General features: G+C 48.6%; 1 protein-coding gene across 1 annotated transcript in view; it reads left to right on the forward strand.

The window, feature by feature from the left end:
* Positions 1-21,312, forward strand: part of LOC144480123 (glutamate receptor ionotropic, delta-1-like) — a 791,184-nt gene that overhangs the window by 758,334 nt on the left and 11,538 nt on the right. Inside the window, exons 9-10 of the mRNA XM_078199268.1 lie at positions 11,216-11,317; positions 18,748-18,945. Coding sequence (XP_078055394.1) covers positions 11,216-11,317; positions 18,748-18,945 — 300 coding nt within the window. The remainder of the gene's footprint in view (positions 1-11,215; positions 11,318-18,747; positions 18,946-21,312) is intronic.

Consider the following 21,312-nt stretch of genomic DNA (forward strand, 5'->3'; position numbering starts at 1 on the left):
CCTCCCCCTCCCCCTCCTCCTCCTTCCCATTCCCTCCTCTCCCACCACTCTTACAGGGGGCTAGAGAGAGGGAGGGTGGACAGATGGAGGCCACTGACTAAAGCGAGGGAATGTGTGTATTGGTGTGTGTGTGTGCGTGTGTGTATCTGTGCATGCATGTGCCTATGTGTGTGTGAGGGTGTGTGTGTGCGGGGATGTGTGAGGGTGTGTGTGGGGGGTGCGGGGGAGTTGTGTGGGGGGGTTGTGTGAGTAAGCGTGCATGTGCATGCGCGTGTACGTGTGGAGGGGGTGTGTGTGGAGGGGCGTGTGAGGATGTGTGGGGAGGGGGTGTATGTGCGTGTGTGTGTGGGGGGATGTGTGGGGAGGGGTGTGGAGGGGTGTGTATTGAGGGGGTGTGTGTGTGCGTGTGGCTTGGACGTATTTGTCCAATAACAGAACATGTTAATTATAATAACTGGATACAGATATGACATGTTAAACATCCTTTACATTTTCTGGTACATGTTTGTACCTCATTAGCAATAATAGTCATTGTTGGTCATAGTCATAGACAAAATTGTACCTGCCTCTACTGTAGAGTCATAGAGGTTTACAGCATGGAAACAGGCCCTTCGGCCCAACCTGTCCATGCCGCTTTTTTTTTAAACCCCTAAACTAATCCCAGTTGCCCGCATTTGGCCCATATCCCTCTATACTCAATGGTGTTCTTTAATTCAATATAATAAGGATGTTTCTCAGGGATTCCGTCAGTACTCTTGGAAGGTCAAAGGTCACACACCCTCACACATCCCCACTGCACTGGAAAAGTTTATGAAAACTGGTCTATGGATAACAGTCCCAAGGGATTCTACTGCTGCCTGAATCCTGAATCCTGAAGGATCAGATTCCTTCTGTTGGCAGAATGGAAAACTCCAACAACTCATTCAACCAATTAGTTTAATCCAACTGTGTGACTAAAGCTTTTAGTGACAAAGGGATAGAAATGCATCAGTTCCTGCGCTGAGGAGAAGCACAAATTATTTAATTACGTCCAAACTCTGGAGAAAAAAGCTGCATTTTCTTTGCTGGCAACATTTCTGCTTGTGATTGGTGGACTCAATGCAACTCACACAAGAAAGCTGTCCTTTTGAATGGAAAGAGGAAAATCGGAGGAACTGTACCCAGGGGCATATCGGAGCTACTATCCCTGGGGCAAAATCGAAACCACTATCCCTGGGGGGAAATCGAAACCACTATCCCCGGGGGAAATAGGAGCCACTATCCCTGGAGGGAAATCGAAACCACTATCCCTGGGGGAAATTGAAACCACTATCCCTGGGGGAAATTGAAACCACTATCCCTGGAGGGAAATCGAAACCACTACCCCTGGGGGGAAATCGAAACCACTATCCCTGGGGGAAAATCGAAACCACTATCCCCGGGGGAAAATCGAAACCACTATCCCTGCGGGGAAATCGAAACCACTATCCCCGGGGGAAAATCGAAACCACTATCTCTGGGGAGAAATTGAAACCACTGTTCCTGGGGAAAATCGAAACCACTATCCCTGCGGGGAAATCGAAACCACTTTCCTGGGGGGAAATCGGAGTCACTATCCTGGGGGGAAATCGAAACCACTTTCCTGGGGGGAAATCGGAGTCACTATCCTGGGGGGAAATCGAAACCACTTTCCTGGGGGGAAATCGGAGTCACTATCCTGGGGGGAAATCGAAACCACTTTCCTGGGGGGAAATCGGAGTCACTATCCTGGGGGGAAATCGAAACCACTTTCCTGGGGGGAATATCGGAGCCACTATCCCTGTCACAAACCCCTTAGCCTCACCATCGAATCTTTCAGCCTCCTGTTCCACCATCACAGATTGAACTGTCCTGTTCAACCCCTTGCTGAATAATATCTTCCACGTCAATAATAACGGAGCATTTATCCAGAACACTTAACATCTCAAAGCATTTCTCAGGGGAATAAGTGTCAGCGTCTTTACTTCAGTTAGTAAGATGCTTAAACGCAGCAGCTTGTCACAGAAAGCAGTGGATCAAATCGAGAGAGATGCTGGTTGGAAGGGTTGAACAAAAGCTTGGTTAAAGAGGTGGGTGATAAGGAGGATCTTACAGGAGGAGAGAGAGGTGTGGAGACAGAGGATATTCATGATGATGGGATTTCCCTTTCCGCCATCTGAACAAGTCTCTGCCAATATTCACTGCCCATTTCACACTCCATTAAGAATTAACAAGAAGTCCCAAGGTTCTGGCTGAGGTCTCGCCTCAGACAGCTGCTGACCAATCGGATTGGCTGGCAGCTCTCCAATCGCAGCAGGGCCGGAAGCTGCAGTGGATGGAACTGGAACAAGAAGCGGCCCCCAGGGTCCGAGCCCCAGGAGTCCAGGAAAACTGAGGTGCCAGCCTGGTGAAGCTGCAACACAGGACTTACTTGCGGGCCAAACAGCAAGTAATAGATAGAACTAAGCAATTCTACAATCAACAGATCAGATCTAACGGACCATTTCTGTATTGCTGCCACATCCAGCCATGAATGATGGCAGACGATTAAATAACTCACTGGAGGAGGAGACTCCACAAATATCCCCGTCCTGAATGATGGAGGAGCCCAGCACATCAGAGTGAAAGATAAGGCTGAAGCATTCGCAGCAATCTTCAGCCAGAATTGTCAAGTGGATGATCCATCTCAGCCTCCTTCAGAGGTCCCCACAGATGTCAGTCTTCATTCAGCCAATTTGATTTACTCTCCATGATATCAAGAAACAGCTGAAGGCACTGGATATTGCAAAAGCAATGGGCCCTAACAATATTCCAACAATAGTACTGAGAATTGTGTTCCAGATATTGCGTGCCCCTAGCCAAGCTGTTCCAGTACAGCTACAACACTGGTATCTACCTGGCAATGTGGGAAATTGCCCCGGTATGTCCTGTACACAGGAAACCGGACAAATCCAACCCGGCCAATTACCGTCCCAATCAGTCTGCTCTCAATCATCAGTAAAGTGATGGAAGGGGTCATCGACGTTGCTATCAAGCAGCACCTGCTCAGCGATAACCTGCTCAGTAACGCCCAGTTTGGGTTTCACCAGAGTTACTCAGTTCCTGACCTCATTACAACCTTATGGAGTAGGCCATTCAGCCCCTCAGGCTTGCTCCACCATTTAGAATCATAGAATCATAGAAACCCTACAGTGCAGAAAGAGGCCATTTGGCCCATCGAGTCCGCACCGACCACAATCCCACCCAGGCCGTACTCCATATCCCTACATATTTACCCACTAAACCCTCTAACCTACACATCTCAGGACACGAAGGGGCAATTTTAGCATGGCCAATCAACCTAACCTACACATCTTTGGACTGTGGGAGGAAACCGGAGCACCTGGAGGAAACCCACGCAGACACGGAGAGAACGTGCAGACTCCACACAGACAGTGATCCAAGCCGGGAATCGAACCCAGGTTCCTGGAGCTGTGAAGCAGCAGTGCGAACCACTGTGCTACCGTGCCGCCCATTTAATAAGGTTATGGCTGATCTGTATCCCACCTACTCCCAATGACCTTTCACCCCTTGGTTTACCAAGAATTGATCCACCTCTGCCTTAAAAATATTCAAAGACTCTGCTTCCAGAGAATTCCAAAGACACACGACCTTCTGACTCAAAGGATTCAACACATCTCCATCTTAAATGAGCAACCTCTTATTTTTAAACAGTGATCCTCGGTTCTCAACGTTGCTCAAACACGGACAAAAGAGCCAAACTGCGGGGGTGAGGAGAGTGTGACTGCCCTCACTGTCAAAGCAGGATTTAACAGAGTGACATCAAGGGGTCCGAGCAAAACTGGAGTCAATGGGAATCAGGGAAAACCCTCCACTGGTTGGAGTCATACCTGGCACAAAGGGATTGGGGTGGTTGGAGGTCAGTCATCTCAGTTCCGCGCCCAACCAGCTTCAGCTGGTTAGCAGTGGGGATGTTGATAATGTGCATAATATTCATGACACCTCAGATACTGGAACAGTCCATGTCCAAATGCAACAAGACCTGAACAATATCCAGGCTTGGCTGACAAGTGACAAGTATTCTTTTTTATTTGTTTGTGGGATGTGTGCGTCGCTAGCTGGCCAGCATTTATTACCCTTGAACTGAGTGGTTTGCTTGTCCATTTCAGAGTCAACCACATTGCTGTGGCTCTGGAGTTACATGTAGGCCAGACTGAGTAAGGATGGCAGGTTTCCTTCCCTCAAGGACATTAGTGAATCAGATGGGTTTTTACAACAATCGACAATGGTTTGTCGATTAGACTTTTAATTCCAGGTTTTTATTGAATTCAAATTTCACCATCAGCCATGGTGGGATTCGAACCCAGATCCCCAGATCATTGCTCTGGGTGTCTGGATGACTAGTCCAGTGACAATACCACTATGTCATTGCCTCCCTTGACGCAGTGTAGGAACTCACCAATGCTGCTTAGACAGCACCTTCCAAAGCCATGACTGTTACCAACTAGGACAAGAGCAGCGGATTACTGGGAGCACCACTATCTGGAGGTTCCCCTCCAAGTCACTCACCATCCTGTTTTGGAAATATATCGCTGTTTCTTCCCAGTCACTGGATCAAAATTTCATTTGATTTGATTTATTGTCACACGAATTGGTATACAGTGAAAAGGATAGTTTCTTGCGCACTATACAGACAAAGCATACCATTCATAGAGAAGGAGAGAGTGCAGAATTTAGTATTACAGTCATAGTTGGGGTGTAGAGAAAGATCAACTTAATGCAAGGTAAGTCCATTCAAAAGTCTGACAGCAGGGAAGAAGCTGTTCTTGAGTCGATTGGTATGTGACCTCAGACTTTTGTATCTTTTTCCCGAAGGAAGAAGATGGAAGAGAATGTGTCCGGGGTGCATGGGGTCCTTAATTATGCTGGCTGCTTTTCCGAGACAGCGGGAAGTGTAGACAGAGTCAATGGATGGGAGGCTGGTTTGCATGATGGACTGGGCTACGTTCACGAGCCTTTGTAGTTTTTTGCTGTCTTGGGCAGAGCAGGAGCCAAACTAAACTGTGATACATCCAGAAAGGATGCTTTCTATGATGCATCTGTAAAAGTTGGTGAAAGTCGTAGCTGACTCGCCAATTTCCTTGGCCTCCTGAGGAAATAGAGGCATTGGTGGGCTTTCTTAACTATAGTGTCGGCATGGGGGGAGCAGGGCAGATTGTTGGTGATCTGGACACCTAGAAACCTGAAGCTCTTGACCATTTCCACTTCGTCCCCTTTGATGTAGTCAGGGGCATGCCCTCCACTATACTTCCTGAAGTTGATGACAATCTCCTTCGTTTTGTTGACATTGAGGGAGAGATTATTGTTGCCGCACCAGTTCACCAGATTCTCTATCTCACTCCTGTACTCTGTCTCATCATTGTTTGAGATCCAACCCACTACGGTGGTGTCACCAGAGTCGTGTTGGAGGAGAATTTGGCCACATAGTCACAGGTGTATAAGGAGTATAGTGAGGGGCTGAGAGCACAGTCTTGTGGGGGGCACCAGTGTTGAGGATGATCGTGGAGGAGGTGTCGTTATCCTTACTGATTGCGTTCTGTGGGTTAGGAAACCTCAGATCCAGTTGCAGAGGGAGGAGCCGAGCCCCAGGCCACAGAGTTTGGAGATGCGTTTTGTTGGAATAATGGTGTTGAAGGCTGAGCTGTAGCCAATAAATAGGAGTCTGATATAGGTGGCTTTGTTATCTAGGTGTTCCAGGGTTGAGTGTAGGGCCAGGGAGATGGGTCTGCTGTGGACCTGTTGCGGCGGTAGGCAAACTGTAGTGGATCCAGGCAGTCTGGGAAGCGGAATTGATTCGTGCCTTTCGAAGCACTTCATAATAAAAATCCTGGAACTCCCTTCCTATGAGCACTATGGGTGTACCTACATTACAGGAACTGTAGCAGTTGAACAAGGCAGCTCACAACCCCCTCACGAGGGCAATTAGGGATGGGTAATAAATACCAACCTAGCCAGTGATGCCCACATCTTTCAAATAAATGAAAGGAGGAATTGTGTAGAGTAAGGCTACAGAAATTCTGAGGAGATGAATGACCTCGTGATCAGTTTTAGTGTCAATAGAGGAAAGAATTGTGACCAACCAGGGATTTTTAAAATACCCTCCAGAGAGATGGAACCTAGGTTTAAAGTCTGATTGAAGGCTGGCACTCCTGACAATGCAACATTCCCTCAGTGTCACACTGCGCGGATTAACTGAGAGCCTGCGATATGATTCAGGTTGATAGGCATCCTGAGAGACTGTCGCCAACTGGTCAAATTGAGTGAAGAAAACAGCCGATAATGTGACTTGAGACAGTGACTAGAGGATACCCTGCCCTTAATTAATTTTTAACAACCCTAGGTTAAAGTCCAACAGGTTTATTTGGTAGCAAATGCCATTAGCTTTCGGAGCGCTGCTCCTTTGTCAGATGGAGTGGATATCTGCTCTCAAACAGGGCATACAGAGACACAAAATCAAGTTACAGAATACTGATTAGAATGCGAATGTTTACAGCTAATCAAGTCTTAAAGATACAGACAATGTGAGTGGAGAGAGCATTAGGCACAGGTTAAGGAAATGTGTATTGTCTCCAGACAGGACAGCCAGTGAGATTCTGCAGGTGCAGACAAGCTGTGGGGGTTACCAATAGTGTGACATGAACCCAAGATCCCGGTTGAGGCCGTCCTCATGTGTGCGGAACTTGGCTATCAGTTTCTGCTCAGCGACTCTGCATAGTCATATCAAAAGCATATCATTGTGAAAAGGTGAGGCAGAAGATGAGTCAGAAGGCAGGTCAGAAGATTGGACAGAATATAAAAAACATCAAATAACTAAAAGATTAATATAGAGGGAGAAATTAGAGTATGAGAGAAAGCTAGCTGGAAATGTAAAAACAGATAGTAAGAGTTTCTATAGATATGTAAATAAGAAAAGCATTAACCAAGTGAGTATTGTTCCAATAGAAAATGCGTCTGGGGAATGGATAATGGAAAATAAGGAGATGTTGGATGAATTGAACAAATATTTTGCATCGGTTTTCACCATAGAGGACTCAAGTAGCATCCCAGAAATATCTGTAAATCAGGAAATGGAAGGAGGGGAGGGTGGGAATCTCAGGAAAATTACAATCACAGGGAAGTGGTACTGAGCAAATTGTTGGGTCTGTGGGCTAACAAATCCCTGGCTCTGGATGGACATCACTCTAGAGTCTGAAAAGGAGTGGCGAGGGAAATAGTTGATGCATTGGTTATAACTTTCCAAAATTCACTAGATTCATGAAAGGTTCCATTAGATTGGAAAGTAACAAACGTTACTCTTTTGTTCAACATGGAAAGGGAAACAGAAAGCAGGAACCTACAGGTCGGTGAGATTCATTCACAGAGAAAATGTTAGAAGCCATTATTAAAAATGTTGTAGAAGGACACTTGGAAAAATTCAAGATAATAAGGCAGAGTCAACATGGTGAAAGGGAAATCATGTTTAGGCAACTTATTGGAGTTCTTTGAAGGAATCACATGCTGTGGATAAAGGGGAACCAGTGGATATGCTGTACTTAGATTTCCAAAAGGCACCTGATAAGATTATTGCGGAAAATAAAAGCTCATGGTGCATGGGAGTAACATAAAGGCATGGATAGAAGATTGGCTAACTAACAGGAAACAAAATTGGCATAAATGGTTCTTATTCTGGTTGGCAGGGTGTGACGAGTGGTGTGCCACAGGGATCAGTGCTGGGGGCTCAACTTTTTACATTTTATATAAATGACTTGGGTGAAGGTACTGAAGGAATGGTTGCTCAGTTTGCTGGTGGTAGGTAGGAAAGTAAGCTGTGAAGAGGATATAAAGAGGCCACAAAAAGACATCGAGAGATTAAATGAATGGATGAAGATCTGGCAAATGGAGTATAATGTGGGCAAATGTGAAGTGGTGAGAGATTGCAGAGCCCTGAGATTCCGAGGGATCTGGGTGTCCTAATGTATGAATCACAAAAGGCTAGTATACAGACAGAGCAAGTAGTTAGGAAAACTAATAGAATGTTACCATTTATTGCCAGGGAAATTGATTACAAAAATATGGAGGTTATGCTTGTATTAAACAGGGCATTGGTGAGACTCCATCTGGAGTATGTAGCATTGGTCTCCTTATTTAAGGAAGGATGTAAATGCATTTGAAACAGTTTGGAGGAGGTTTACTACACTAATATCTGGAATGGGTGGATTGTCTTCTGAGGAAAGGTTGGACAGGCTGGGTTTGTATCAACTGGAGTTTAGAAGAGTAAGTGGTGACCTGATTGAAATATACCAGATCCCGAGGGGTTTTGACAGGGTGGATGTGGAGAGGATGTTTCATCTTGTGGGATAATCTAGAACAAGGGGTCACTTTTAAAAATAAAGGGGCGCTCATTTCAGACTGAGATGAGAATTATTTTCCTCAGAGGTTTGAGAAATAGTCTTTGAATATTCTTAAGACAAAGGTAAATAGATTCTTGATTAACAAGGACTGAGAAGTTACCAGGGGTTGGCGGGAATGTGGGGTTGAGGTTACAATCAGACTAGCTATGATCTTATTGGATGGCAGTGCAGGCTCAAGGGGCTGAGTGGCCTACACCTACTCCTCATTCAGATGTAAGTTAATCATACCCGGAGCCAAGCTCCAAATCTGATGGGACATTTATTCTACACAGCAATGGTCCCAGTCTGACTGTGTCTTGTTTCTCCAGCAGAATTGGTGGGTGGGTGGATCAGTGCTTCTACACGTGTTCCAGTGGGTATAATGGATTGTGGCAAGAGTGTGGGCACAAGCATTCAAGATGAGTGAACATTGAGGTCAACTCGAATGCTCAGGACGGCAAGGATCTCTGAGAGAACCCCTTACACCTGGATTTGCTCAGAGCCACTGTTATATTCTTCACTGTATCAGGTTAAACCACATCATTAAATTGAGAATGATACCAAGCCTTGAACAGTCCAAAATCCTCACTTTACAGGGTTGCTGGAGTTCTTTGCTCAAACGTTTTTCTACAGGGGTGTAAGTATTGGTGCAGTGCCGATTGTTAGTTTTTCACTTCAGGCTTGCATCTTAATGGAGTCAGTCTAAAGCCCGTCTCGTGACAAGGCCAGAAACATCCTCCCCCGATGTCAACGAAGCTTTGCCTGGTGCACCCCTGCCTGCTACAATTCACGTGGCCGGCAGGACTGGGGAATTCCGCCCATCTGACAATGGGATTGTTGGCTACACCCTCATTCCATTTCACAGGAATTTACTTAGAAACTTAGAAACCCTACAGCACAGAAAGAGGCCATTCGGCCCATCGAGTCTGCACCAACCACAATCCCACCCAGGCCCTACCCCCATATCCCTACATATTTACCCGCTAATCCCTCTAATCTACACATCCCGGGACACTAAGAGCAATTTTTAACCTGGCCAATCAACTTAACCCGCACATCTTTGGACTGTGGGAGGAAACCAGAGCACCCGGAGGAAACCCACGCAGACATGAGGAGAATGTGCAAACTCCACACAGACAGTGACCCAAGCCGGGAATCGAACCCAGGTCCCTGGAGCTGTGAATCTGGTGTCACATAAAGAATTTCATCTGGAAATATCACGCAATGAGCCACACAGAGGTCAGGAAATGTTCATTTCACGTTCATAGCTTTGAGGGATTGCACAGCTCCCTGTTACAATGACGTTTCTATGAAGGATATTAAAATGCATCAGGCTAACAGGCAGCCTGTGGCTACGGTCCATTGGGCTGTTACACTGAGGGCAGCAACGGTGTGTGGAGCTCACCTCGAAGCATTCACCTGGGCCGGCTGTGTGGTTCAGACTTGTTCACCACGACATGAGGAGATCAGAGACTCAGCCATCCTGCTGCAGGGTAACAATCCCAGCATTGTACATCCACTCAATATCTCAAACAAAAAATATAAACCGTGAGTACAACAAATTCAAAATTGGACAAACTGGAAGTTTGTACGGACTGGGATCAGAGTCTGGTTCAATGTGAAGAATTTCATCACTTTGCTGCATTAAAACATGATTTGTGTATTGATCTCATTGCTGTCTATGGGAGCTTGCTGTGCACAAATTGCCTGCCACATCTCCTTAAATTACAACCATGGCTACACGACAGAAAGCAGTTAATTGGCTGGAAAGCATGTTGAGATGTGCTGAGGCCAATATTATCTGTTGTGTGATATGATTATTTCCACCCAATGAACCCACTGAGGAACAATGCAGTACAGTGGATAGAGCTGTGAAGAAGGCCTATAGTGTGTTAGCTTTTATTAACAGGGGGTTGGAGTTTAAGAGCCGTGGGGTTATGCTGCAACTGTACAGGACCTTGGTGAGACCACATTTGGAATATTGTGTGCAGTTCTGGTCACCTCACTATAAGAAGGAGGTGGAAGCGCTGGAAAGAGTGCAGAGGAGATTTACCAGGATGCTGCCTGGTTTGGAGGGTAGGTCTTATGAGGAAAGGTTGAGGGAGCTAGGGCTGTTCTCTCTGGAGCGGAGGAGGCTGAGGGGAGACTTAATAGAGGTTTATAAAATGATGAAGGGGATAGATAGAGTGAACGTTCAAAGACTATTTCCTCGGGTGGATGGAGCATAACTATAGGGTTCGTGGTGGGAGATATAGGAAGGATATCAGAGGTAGGTTCTTTACGCAGAGAGTGGTTGGGGTGTGGAATGGACTGCCTGCAGTGATAGTGGAGTCAGACACTTTAGGAACATTTAAGCGGTTATTGGATAGGCGCATGGAGCACACCAGGATGATAGGGAGTGGGATAGCTTGATCTTGGTTTCAGATAAAGATCGGCACAACATCGTGGGCCGAAGGGCCTGTTCTGTGCTGTACTGTTCTATGTTCTATGTAGTTCGGAACCATAGACAATTTAACATCTTGCTGCTTTTCACACTCAACTTGGAGAGAGTCTCACTGAATGCGATTCTTTTCCTTGGGTTTAAGCTGAGTTGATGGATTTGGATTCAATGCTTTGTCCACACTGCCTCCCAATGCTTATTGAGGATCTGAGTCAATGATTTATTTACGCAATAAAAACAAACTTGTGACAAGAACCTTTGATAATCAGAGGATTTGACATTTCATCATTAACCTGGGAAAGCGAGCGTGGTTTCATTGATGAACTTGGCTTTTTTATTGCTCCAACAGTTGGCGGTCTGGGATCCAGTGAAGGGTCTGAACGGGAGTCTGCAGGAGCGACGCTTGGAAAGTGATATGCAGGGCGTCACTCTGAAAGTGGTCACTATTCTGGTAACTGGAGACCTTTGTGGTAGCTTTCTGTCCCTCCATCTCCCCTGTCTGTCCCTCCCTCTCCCCTGTCTGTCACTCCCTCTCCCCTGTCTGTCACTCCCTCTCCCCTGTCTGTCACTCCCTCTCCCCTGTCTGTCCCTCCGTCTCCCCTGTCTGTCACTCCCTCTCCCCTGTCTGTCCCTCCGTCTCCCCTGTCTGTCACTCCCTCTCCACTGTCTGTCCCTCCGTCTCCCCTGTCTGTCACTCCCTCTCCACTGTCTGTCCCTCCCTCTCCACTGTCTGTCCCTCCCTCTCCCCTGTCTGTCCCTCTGTCTCCCCTGTCTGTCACTCCCTCTCCACTGTCTGTCACTCCCTCTCCACTGTCTGTCCCTCCGTCTCCCCTGTCTGTCCCTCCGTCTCCCCTGTCTGTCACTCCCTCTCCACTGTCTGTCACTCCCTCTCCCCTGTCTGTCCCTCCGTCTCCCCTGTCTGTCACTCCCTCTCCACTGTCTGTCACTCCCTCTCCACTGTGTGTCCCTCCTTCTCCCCTGTCTGTCCCTGCATCTCCCCTGTCTGTCACTCCCTCTCCACTGTCTGTCCCTCCGTCTCCCCTGTCTGTCTCTCCCTCTCCCCTGTCTGTCCCTCCGTCTCCCCTGTCTGTCACTCCCTCTCCACTGTCTGTCACTCACTCTCCCCTGTCTGTCCCTCCCTCTCCCCTGTCTATCCCTCCGTCTCCCCTCTCTGTCACTCCCTCTCCACTGTCTGTCCCTCCGTCTCCCCTGTCTGTCACTCCCTCTCCCCTGTCTATCCCTCCGTCTCCCCTCTCTGTCACTCCCTCTCCACTGTCTGTCCCTCCGTCTCCCCTGTCTGTCACTTCCGCTCCCCTCTAAATGTAAATGTGAGGTCATCCATTTTGGTAGGAATAACAGCAAAATGGACTATTATTTAAATGATTAAAAAATTGCAGCATGCTGCTGTGCAGAGGGACCTGGGTGTCCTTGTGCACGAATCTCAAGGAGTTGGTTTGCAGGTGCAGCAGGTAATTAAGAAGGCAAATGGAATTTTTTCCTTCATTGCTAGAGAGATAGAGTTAAAAACAGCGAGGTTATGTTGCAGCTGTATAAGATGCTGGTGAGGCCACACCTGGAGTACTGTGTACAGTTTTGGTCTCCTTACTTGAGAAATGATATACTGGCACTGGAGGGGGTGCAGAGGAGATTCACTAGGTTGATTCCGGAGTTCAGAGAGTTGGCTTATAGAGTCATAGAGGTTTACAGCATGGAAACAGGCCCTTCGGCCCAACTTGTCCATGCCGCCCTTTTTTTTTAAAACCCCTAAGCTAATCCCAATTGCCCACATTTGGCCCATATCCCTCTATACCCATCGTACCCATGTAACTATCTAAATGCTTTTTAAAAGACAAAATTGTACCCGCCTCTACTACTACCTCTGGCAGCTTGTTCCAGACACTCACCACCCTCTGTGTGAAAAAACTGCCCTTTTGGACACTTTTATATGTCTCCCCTCTCACCTTAAACCTACGCAGTCTAGTTTTAGACTCCCCTACCTTTGGGAAAGGACATTGACTATCTAGCTGATCTGTGCCCCTCATTATTTTATAGAAACATAGAAACATAGAAAAACTACGGCACAAACAGGCCCTTCGGCCCCACAAGTTGTGCCGAACACATCCCTACCTTCTAGACCTACCTATAACCCTCCATCCTATTAAGCTCCATGTATTCATCCAGGAGTCTCTTAAAAGACCCTATTGAGTTCGCCTCCACCACCACTGACGGCAGCCGATTCCACTCGCCCACCACCCTCTGTGAAAAACTTACCCCTAACATCTCCCCTGTACCTACCCCCCAGCACCTTAAACCTGTGTCCTCTCGTAGCAGACATTTCAACCCTGGGAAAAAGCCTCTGAGAGTCCACCCGATCTATGCCTCTCAACATCTTATACACCTCTATTAGGTCTCCTCTCATCCTTCGTCTCTCCAAGGAGAAAAGACCGAGCTCCCTCAGCCTATCCTCGTAAGGCATGCCACTCAATCCAGGCAACATCCTTGTAAATCTCCTCTGCACCCTTTCAATCTTTTCCACATCCTTCCTATAGTGAGGCGACCAGAACTGAGCACAGTACTCCAAGTGGGGTCTGACGAGGGTCTTATATAGCTGCATCATTATCCCTGGACTCCTAAACTCAATCCCTCGATTGATAAAGGCCAGCACACCAAACGCCTTCTTAACCACCTCCTCCACCTGCGAGGCCGATTTTAGAGTCCTCTGGACCCGGACCCCAAGGTCCTTCTGATCCTCCACAGTACTAAGTGTCTTTCCCTTTATATTGTACTCCTTCATCCCATTTGACCTACCAAAATGGACCACGATGCATTTATCTGGGTTGAAGTCCATCTGCCACTTCTCCGCCCAGTCTTGCATCCTATCTATGTCCCTCTGTAACTTCTGACATCCCTCCAGACTATCCACAACCCCACCAACCTTCGTGTCGTTGGCAAACTTACCAACCCATCCCTCCGCTTCCTCATCCAGGTCATTTATGAAAATGACAAACAGCAAGGGTCCCAGAACAGATCCCTGGGGCACCACTGGTGACCGACCTCCATTTAGAAAAAGACCCATCTATACCCACTCTCTGCCTCCTTTGGGCAAGCCAGTTCTGGATCCACCGGGCAGCAGCCCCTTGGATCCCATGCCCTCTCACTTTTTCTAGAAGCCTCGGATGGGGGACCTTATCGAACGCCTTGCTAAAATCCATATAAACCACATCTACCGCCTTCCCTTCGCCAATGTGTTTAGTCACATTTTCGAAGAACTCCACCAGGCTCGTAAGGCACGATCTGCCCTTGACAAAGCCATGCTGAGTATTCTTGAGCATACTAAACCTCTCTAGATGCTCATATATCCTGTCCCTCAGGATCTTCTCCATCAGTTTACCAACCACTGAGGTTAGACTCACCGGTCGGTAATTACCTGGGCTATCCCTATTCCCCTTCTTGAAAATAGGAACCACATCCGCAATCCTCCAGCACCTCTCCCGTCTCCATCGATGACGCAAAGATAATCGCCAGAGGCTCTGCAATCTCTTCCCTCGCCTCCCACAGTAACCTGGGGTACATCCCATCCGGACCCGGTTACTTATCTATCTTGATGCCATTCAAAGATTCCAGCACAACCTCTTTCTTAAAGTCCATCTCTAGACCTCTATAAGGTCATCCCTCAGCCTCCTACGCTCTGGAGAAAAAAGTCCCAGTCTATCCAGCCTCTCCTTATAACTCGATCCATCAAGTCCTGGTAGCATTCCAGTAAATCTTTTCTGCACTCTTTCTAGTTTAATAATATCCTTTCTATAATAGGGTGACCAGAATTGCACACAGTATTCCAAGTGTGGCCTTACCAATGTCTTGTACAACTTCAACAAGACGTCCCAACTCCTGTATTCAATGTTCTGACCGATGAAACCAAGCATGCTGAATGCCTTCTTCACCACTCTGTCCACCTGTGACTCCACTTTCAAGGAGCTATGAACATGTACCCCAAGATCTCTTTGTTCTGTAACTCTCCCCAACGCCCTACCATTAACTGAGTAAGTCCTGCCCTGGTTCAATCTCCCAAAATGCATCACCTCGCATTCGTCTAAATTAAACTCCATCTGCCATTTGTCAGCCCACTGGCCCAATTGATCAAGATCCCGTTGCAATTGGAGATAACTTTCTTCACTGTCCACTATGCCACCAATCTTAGTGTCATCTGCAAACTTACTAACCATGCCCCCTATATTCTCATCCAAATCATTAATATAAATGACAAATAACAGTGGACCCAGCACTGATCCCTGAGGCACACCGCTGGTCACAGGCCTCCAGTTTGAAAAACAATTCTCTACAACCACCCACAGAAGCCAATTTTGTATCCATTTAGATACCTCACCCTGGATCCCGTGAGATTTAACCTTATGCAACAACCTACCATGCGGTATCTTGTCAAAGGCCTTGCTAAAGTCCATGTAGACAACATCAACTGCACTGCCCTCATCTACCTTCTTGGTTACCCCTTCAAAAAACTCAATCAAATTTGTGAGACATGATTTTCCATTCACAAAGCCACGCTGACTGTCCCTAATCAGTCCTTGCATCTCTAAATACCTGCAGATCCTGTCTCTCAAAATACCTTGCAACAATTTACCCACCACAGATGTGAGGCTCACTGGCCTGTAGTTCCCAGGCTTTTCCCTGCAGCCCTTTTTAAACAAAGGCACAACATTTGCCACTCTCCAAGCTTCAGGCACCTCACCCGTGACTATCGATGATTCAAATATCTCGGCTAGGGGACCCGCAATTTCCTCCCTAGCCTCCCACAATGTCCTGGGATACATTTCATCAGGTCCCGGGGATTTATCTACCTTGATGCGCTTTAAGACTTTCAGTACCTCCTTCTCTGTAATATGTACACTCCTCAAGACATCACTATTTATTTCCCCAAGTTCCCTAACATCCATGCTTTTCTCAACAGTAAATACTGATGAGAAATATTCATTTAGGATCTCACCCATCTCTTGTGGATCCGCACATAGATGACCTTGTTGATCCTTAAGAGGCCCTACTCTCTCCCTTGTTACTCTTTTGCCCTTTATGTATTTGTAGAAGTTCTTTGGATTCTCCTTTGCCTTATCTGCCAAAACAATCTTGTGTCCCCTTTTTGCCCTCCTGATTTCTCTCTTAACTCTACTCCTACACTCCCTATATTATGAGGAGAGACTGAGTAGAAGAATGAGGGGAGATCTTATAGAAACATATAAGATGATGAAGGGAATAGGTAAGATAGAAGCAGGGAAGTTGTTTCCACTGGCGGGTGAAACTAGAACTCGGGGACATGGCCTCAAAATAAGGGGAAGCAGATTTAGGACTGAGTTGAGGAGGAACTTCTTCACACAAAGGGTTGTGAGTCTGTGGAATTCCCTGCCCAGTGAAGCAGTTGAGGCTACCTCATTGAATGTTTTTAAGGGAAGGATAGATACATTTTTGAACAGTAAAGGAATTAAGGGTTCTGGTGAGCGGGAGGGTAAGTGGAGCTGAGTCCACGAAAAGATCAGCCATGATCTTACTGAATGGCAGAGCAGGCTCGAGGGGCGAGATGGCCTACTCCTGCTCCTAGTTCTTATGTTCTCTCTGTCCCGTCCCCTTCCCTATCTGTCGCTCCCTCTCCCCTGTCTGTCCCTCCCTCTTCCCTATCTGTCACTCCCTCTCCCCTGTCTTTCCCTCCCTCTCCCCTGTCTGTCCCTCCCTCGCCCCGTCTGTCTCTCCCTCTCCCCTGTCTGTCTCTCCCTCTCCCCTGTCTGTCACTCCCTCTCCCCTGTCTGTCCCTCCCTCTCCCCTGTCTGTCCCTCCCTCGCCCCTGTCTGTCTCTCCCTCTCCCCTGTCTGTCCCTCCCTCTCCCCTGTCTGTCTCTCCCTCTCCCCTGTCTGTCACTCCCTCTCCCCTGTCTGTCCCTCCCTCTCCCCTGTCTGTCCCTCCCTCTCCCCTGTCTGTCTCTCCCTCTCCCCTGTCTGTCCCTCCCTCTCCCCTGTCTGTCTCTCCCTCTTCCCTGTCTGTCTCTCCCTCTCCCCTGTCTGTCACTCCCTCTCCCCTGTCTGTCCCTCCCTCTCCCCTGTCTGTCACTTCCTCTCCCCTGTCTGTCCCTCCCTCTCCCCTGTCTGTCTCTCCCTCTCCCCTGTCTGTCCCTCCCTCTCCCCTGTCTGTCCCTCCCTCTCCCCTGTCTGTCCCTCCCTCTCCCCTGTCTGTCCCTCCCTCTCCCCTGTCTGTCCCTCCCTCTCCCCTGTCTGTTTCTCCCTCGCCCCTGTCTGTCTCTCCCTCTCCCCTGTCTGTCCCTCCCTCTCCCCTGTCTGTCCCTCCCTCTCCCCTGTCTGTCCCTCCCTCTCCCCTGCCTGTTTCTCCCACTCCCCTGTCACTCCTGCTGTTAAACTCATTGCTGCAATCCAATATTCCCAATTCCTCCTGTCTCACCTACAGTCAGAGTCAGACAGTCATTGAGAAGCTCCGGCTGTGCTGTCTCTGAAATGGTTTTCCAAATAACTTATTATCTGTCTGCCTTTCAACCCTCTTCCCTTCTCTCCACAATAAATCGATAATCTTTTTATGGTAGTTACCTGCCCTCTGGAACTTTCCCTTTTATCAAAAAGCCTGAAGAAACATTCTTTCTTTGATGCTCTGAGCAACTTGTATTTCTTTCAAAACCCTCTCAACAGGAATGAGGAAGATTGTGGAAATTCTCAGCTTCCAAAACGCTGCTGAATTTCCTCATGCCAACACTGAGGTATTTCTGAGGCTTAATACTCATTCTTTCATTCCTTTAATAACTTTTTAAAAGTTTCCAAATTGTTGGAATGGAGAGAGTGGAGCAATGGGGACATGCTAACTCCAGGTGCTGGTTTAATGCACCCCATGCCGCTAACATTATTCATTGCTAAATATCACATTTTCAAATCCAGCATTGAGGAACAAGATGTTAATAAACATTATTATTCAGGAATATTAATGACATGACACAGTTGGTGAAGGTTGCAGAGAGAATCAGAATTGCTCTGAAAGGATGCTGCTGGCAACTCCGTTACCAATGTGGAAGGGTTAGCGGGTGGGGTCAATGTGGAAGGGTTAGCGGGTGGAGTCAATGTGGAAGGGTTAGCGAATGGGGTCAAAGTGGAAGGGTTAGCGGGTGGAGTCAATGTGGAAGGGTCAGCGGGTGGAGTCAATGAGGAAGGGTCAGCGGGTGGGGTCAATGTGGAAGGGTTAGCGGGTGGGGTCAAAGTGGAAGGGTTAGCGGGTGGGGTCAAAGTGGAAGGGTTAGCGGGTGGAGTCAATGTGGAAGGGTTAGCGGGTGGGGTCAATGTGGAAGGGTTAGCGGGTGGGGTCAAAGTGGAAGGGTTAGCGGGTGGGGTCAATGTGGAAGGGTTAGCGGATGGGGTCAATGTGGAAGGGTTAGCGGGTGGGGTCAAAGTGGAAGGGTTAGCGGGTGGAGTCAATGTGGAAGGGTTAGCGGGTGGGATCAATGTGGAAGGGTTAGCGGGTGGGGTCAAAGTGGAAGGGTTAGCGGGTGGGGTCAAAGTGGAAGGGTTAGTGGGTGGGGTCAATGTGGAAGGGTTAGCGGGTGGGGTCAAAGTGGAAGGGTTAGTGGTTGGGGTCAAAGTAGAAGGGTTAATGGGTGGGGTCAATGTGGAAGGATTAGTAGGGGGGTCAATGTGGAAGGATTAGTGGGGGGGTCAAAGTAGAAGGGTTAGTGGGTGGGGGTCAATGTGGAAGGGTTAGCGGGTGGGGTCAATGTGGGAGGGTTAGTGGGTGGGGTCAGGCTGGCCCTTGTTTGAAGTGATGGATGTGCCATTATGCTCTAGTTTTAAGCTGTGTGTGTGTGTGTTTGTGTGTGTGCATTCACAGGAGGAACCCTTTGTCATGGTCGCAGAAAACATCTTGGGACAGCCCAAACGCTACAAGGGGTTTTCCATCGATGTGCTGGATGCATTGGCAAAGAACCTGGGATTTAAGTATGAGATTTATCAAGCAGTGGATCATAAATATGGCACACAGCTTCGCAATGGATCCTGGAATGGAATGATCGGGGAACTCATTAACAAGGCAAGCATTAACTCAAACTCAATCGGAGCACTCAACTATGACCCTTCATTTCCAATTTGGCCTAATTATCGGACAGAATAAGATTGTGTGATGACCAATCCCCCTCAGTGACCGCAGCCATGATTCCAGGCAAACACTTCAGTGCAGCACCAAGGGAGAGGTACACTGTCAGAGAGTCAGTGCTGAGGGAGTGCCGCACTGTCAGAGAGTCAGTACTGAGGGAGTGCCGCACTGTCAGAGAGTCAGTACTGAGGGAGTGCCGCACTGTCAGAGAGTCAGTACTGAGGGAGCGCCGCACTGTCAGAGAGTCAGTACTGAGGGAGTGCCGCACTGTCAGAGAGTCAGTACTGAGGGAGTGCCGCACTGTCAGAGGGTCAGTGCTGAGGGAGTGCCGCACTGTCAGAGGGTCAGTGCTGAGGGAGTGCCGCACTGTCAGAGAGTCAGTACTGAGGGAGTGCCGCACTGTCAGAGGGTCAGTACTGAGGGAGTGCCGCACTGTCAGAGAGTCAGTACTGAGGGAGTGCTGCACTGTCAGAGAGTCAGTACTGAGGGAGTGTCGCACTGTCAGAGGGTCAGTACTGAGGGAGTGCCGCACTGTCAGAGAGTCAGTACTGAGGGAGTGCCGCACTGTCAGAGAGTCAGTACTGAGGGAGTGCCGCACTGTCAGAGGGTCAGTGCTGAGGGAGTGCCGCACTGTCAGAGGGTCAGTACTGAGGGAGAGCCGCACTGTCAGAGGGTCAGTACTGAGGGAGTGCCGCACTGTCAGAGAGTCAGTACTGAGGGGGTGCCGCACTGTCAGAGAGTCAGTGCTGAGGGAGTGCCGCACTGTCAGAGAGTCAGTGCTGAGGGAGTGCCGCACTGTCAGAGGGTCAGTGCTGAGGGAGTGCTGCACTGTCAGAGAGTCAGTGCTGAGGGAGTGCCGCACTGTCAGAGGGTCAGTGCTGAGGGAGTGCCGCACTGTCAGAGACTCAGTGTTGAGGAAGTACTGCACTGTCAGAGAGTCAGTGCTGAGGGAGTGCCGCACTGTCGGAGAGTCATTGCTGAGGGAGTGCCGCACTGTCAGAGGGTCAGTGCTGAGGGAGTGCCGCACTGTCAGAGGGTCAGTATTGAGGGAGTGCTGCACTGTCAGAGGGTCAGTACTGAGGGAGTGCCACGCTGTCAGAGGGTCAGTGCTGAGGGAGTGCCGCACTATCAGAGGGTCAGCACTGAGGGAGTGCCGCACTGTCAGAGGGTCAGTGCTGAGGGAGTGCCGCACTGTCAGAGGGTCAGTAGTGAGGGAGTGCCGCACTGTCAGAGGGTCAGTACTGAGGGAGCGCCGCACTGTCAGAGGGTCAGCACTGAGGGAGTGCCAATCTGTCAGAGGGTCAGTACTGAGGGAGTGCTGCACTGTCAGAGGGTCAGTGCTGAGGGAGTGCCGCACTGTCAGAGGGTCAGTACTGAGGGAGTGCCGCACTGTCAGGGTCAGTACTGAGGGAGTGCTGCACTGTCAGACGGTCAGTGCTGAGGGAGTGCTGCACTGTCAGAGGGTCAGTGCTGAGGGAGTGCCGCACTGTCAGAGGGTCAGTACTGAGGGAGCGCTGCACTGTCAGAGGGTCAGTGCTGAGGGAGTGCCGCACTGTCAGAGGGTCAGCACTGAGGGAGTGCCGCACTGTCAGAGGGTCAGCACTGAGGGAGTGTGCTGTTTGTTTAATAAAATCAACCAATTTCCTTCCACCATTTGGCGGAGTGTGAAATGCAGTCTGTGGTTAAGATTCCGGCAGTAACTGGGGAAGGTGAACCAATCTCACTGTTTGTCAAAGGTGAAATATGACAGAAGATCTTGGAAAGGTTCTGCCCATTAGCTTCAGTGCCAACTAAAAGATTAGCGCCTTCAAACCCTCCAGAATACACTTCCTTAAACATAGAAATGCTGCCCGTTCACAGCGCTTCTCAACTTTACAAGTCTCTCTCTGCCCTTTTCATTTCAAAGCAAATTATTTGTACTTTGTTTCCTCTCCTTCAAGGCCGGGTTTTCTGAGGATTCCTACGGCGGCAAGGTTCCAGCTTGAGCCTCCTGTCAGTGCCAACCTGCAACCAGTCAGCAAGGACTGACTCCTGCCTCAAGATTCCCTCCTGGCTGTGGGGATGAGGCACTCACTGTCTAACAAGCTTTCTTGTTGACAGAGAATCCTCTGGTAATGCACGGTATCCAGGTATCCACTCCATCTGACGAAGGAGCAGCGCTCCGAAAGCTAATGACATTTGCTACCAAATAAACCTGTTGGACTTTAACCTGGTGTTGTTAAAACTCTTACTGTATGCGCGGTGGCACAGTGGTTAGCACTGCTGCCTCACAGCACCAGGGACCCAGGTTCGATTCCAGCCTCG

This window comes from Mustelus asterias, chromosome 28, assembly GCF_964213995.1.
Source record: "Mustelus asterias chromosome 28, sMusAst1.hap1.1, whole genome shotgun sequence".
NCBI classification, from domain to species: domain Eukaryota; kingdom Metazoa; phylum Chordata; class Chondrichthyes; order Carcharhiniformes; family Triakidae; genus Mustelus; species Mustelus asterias.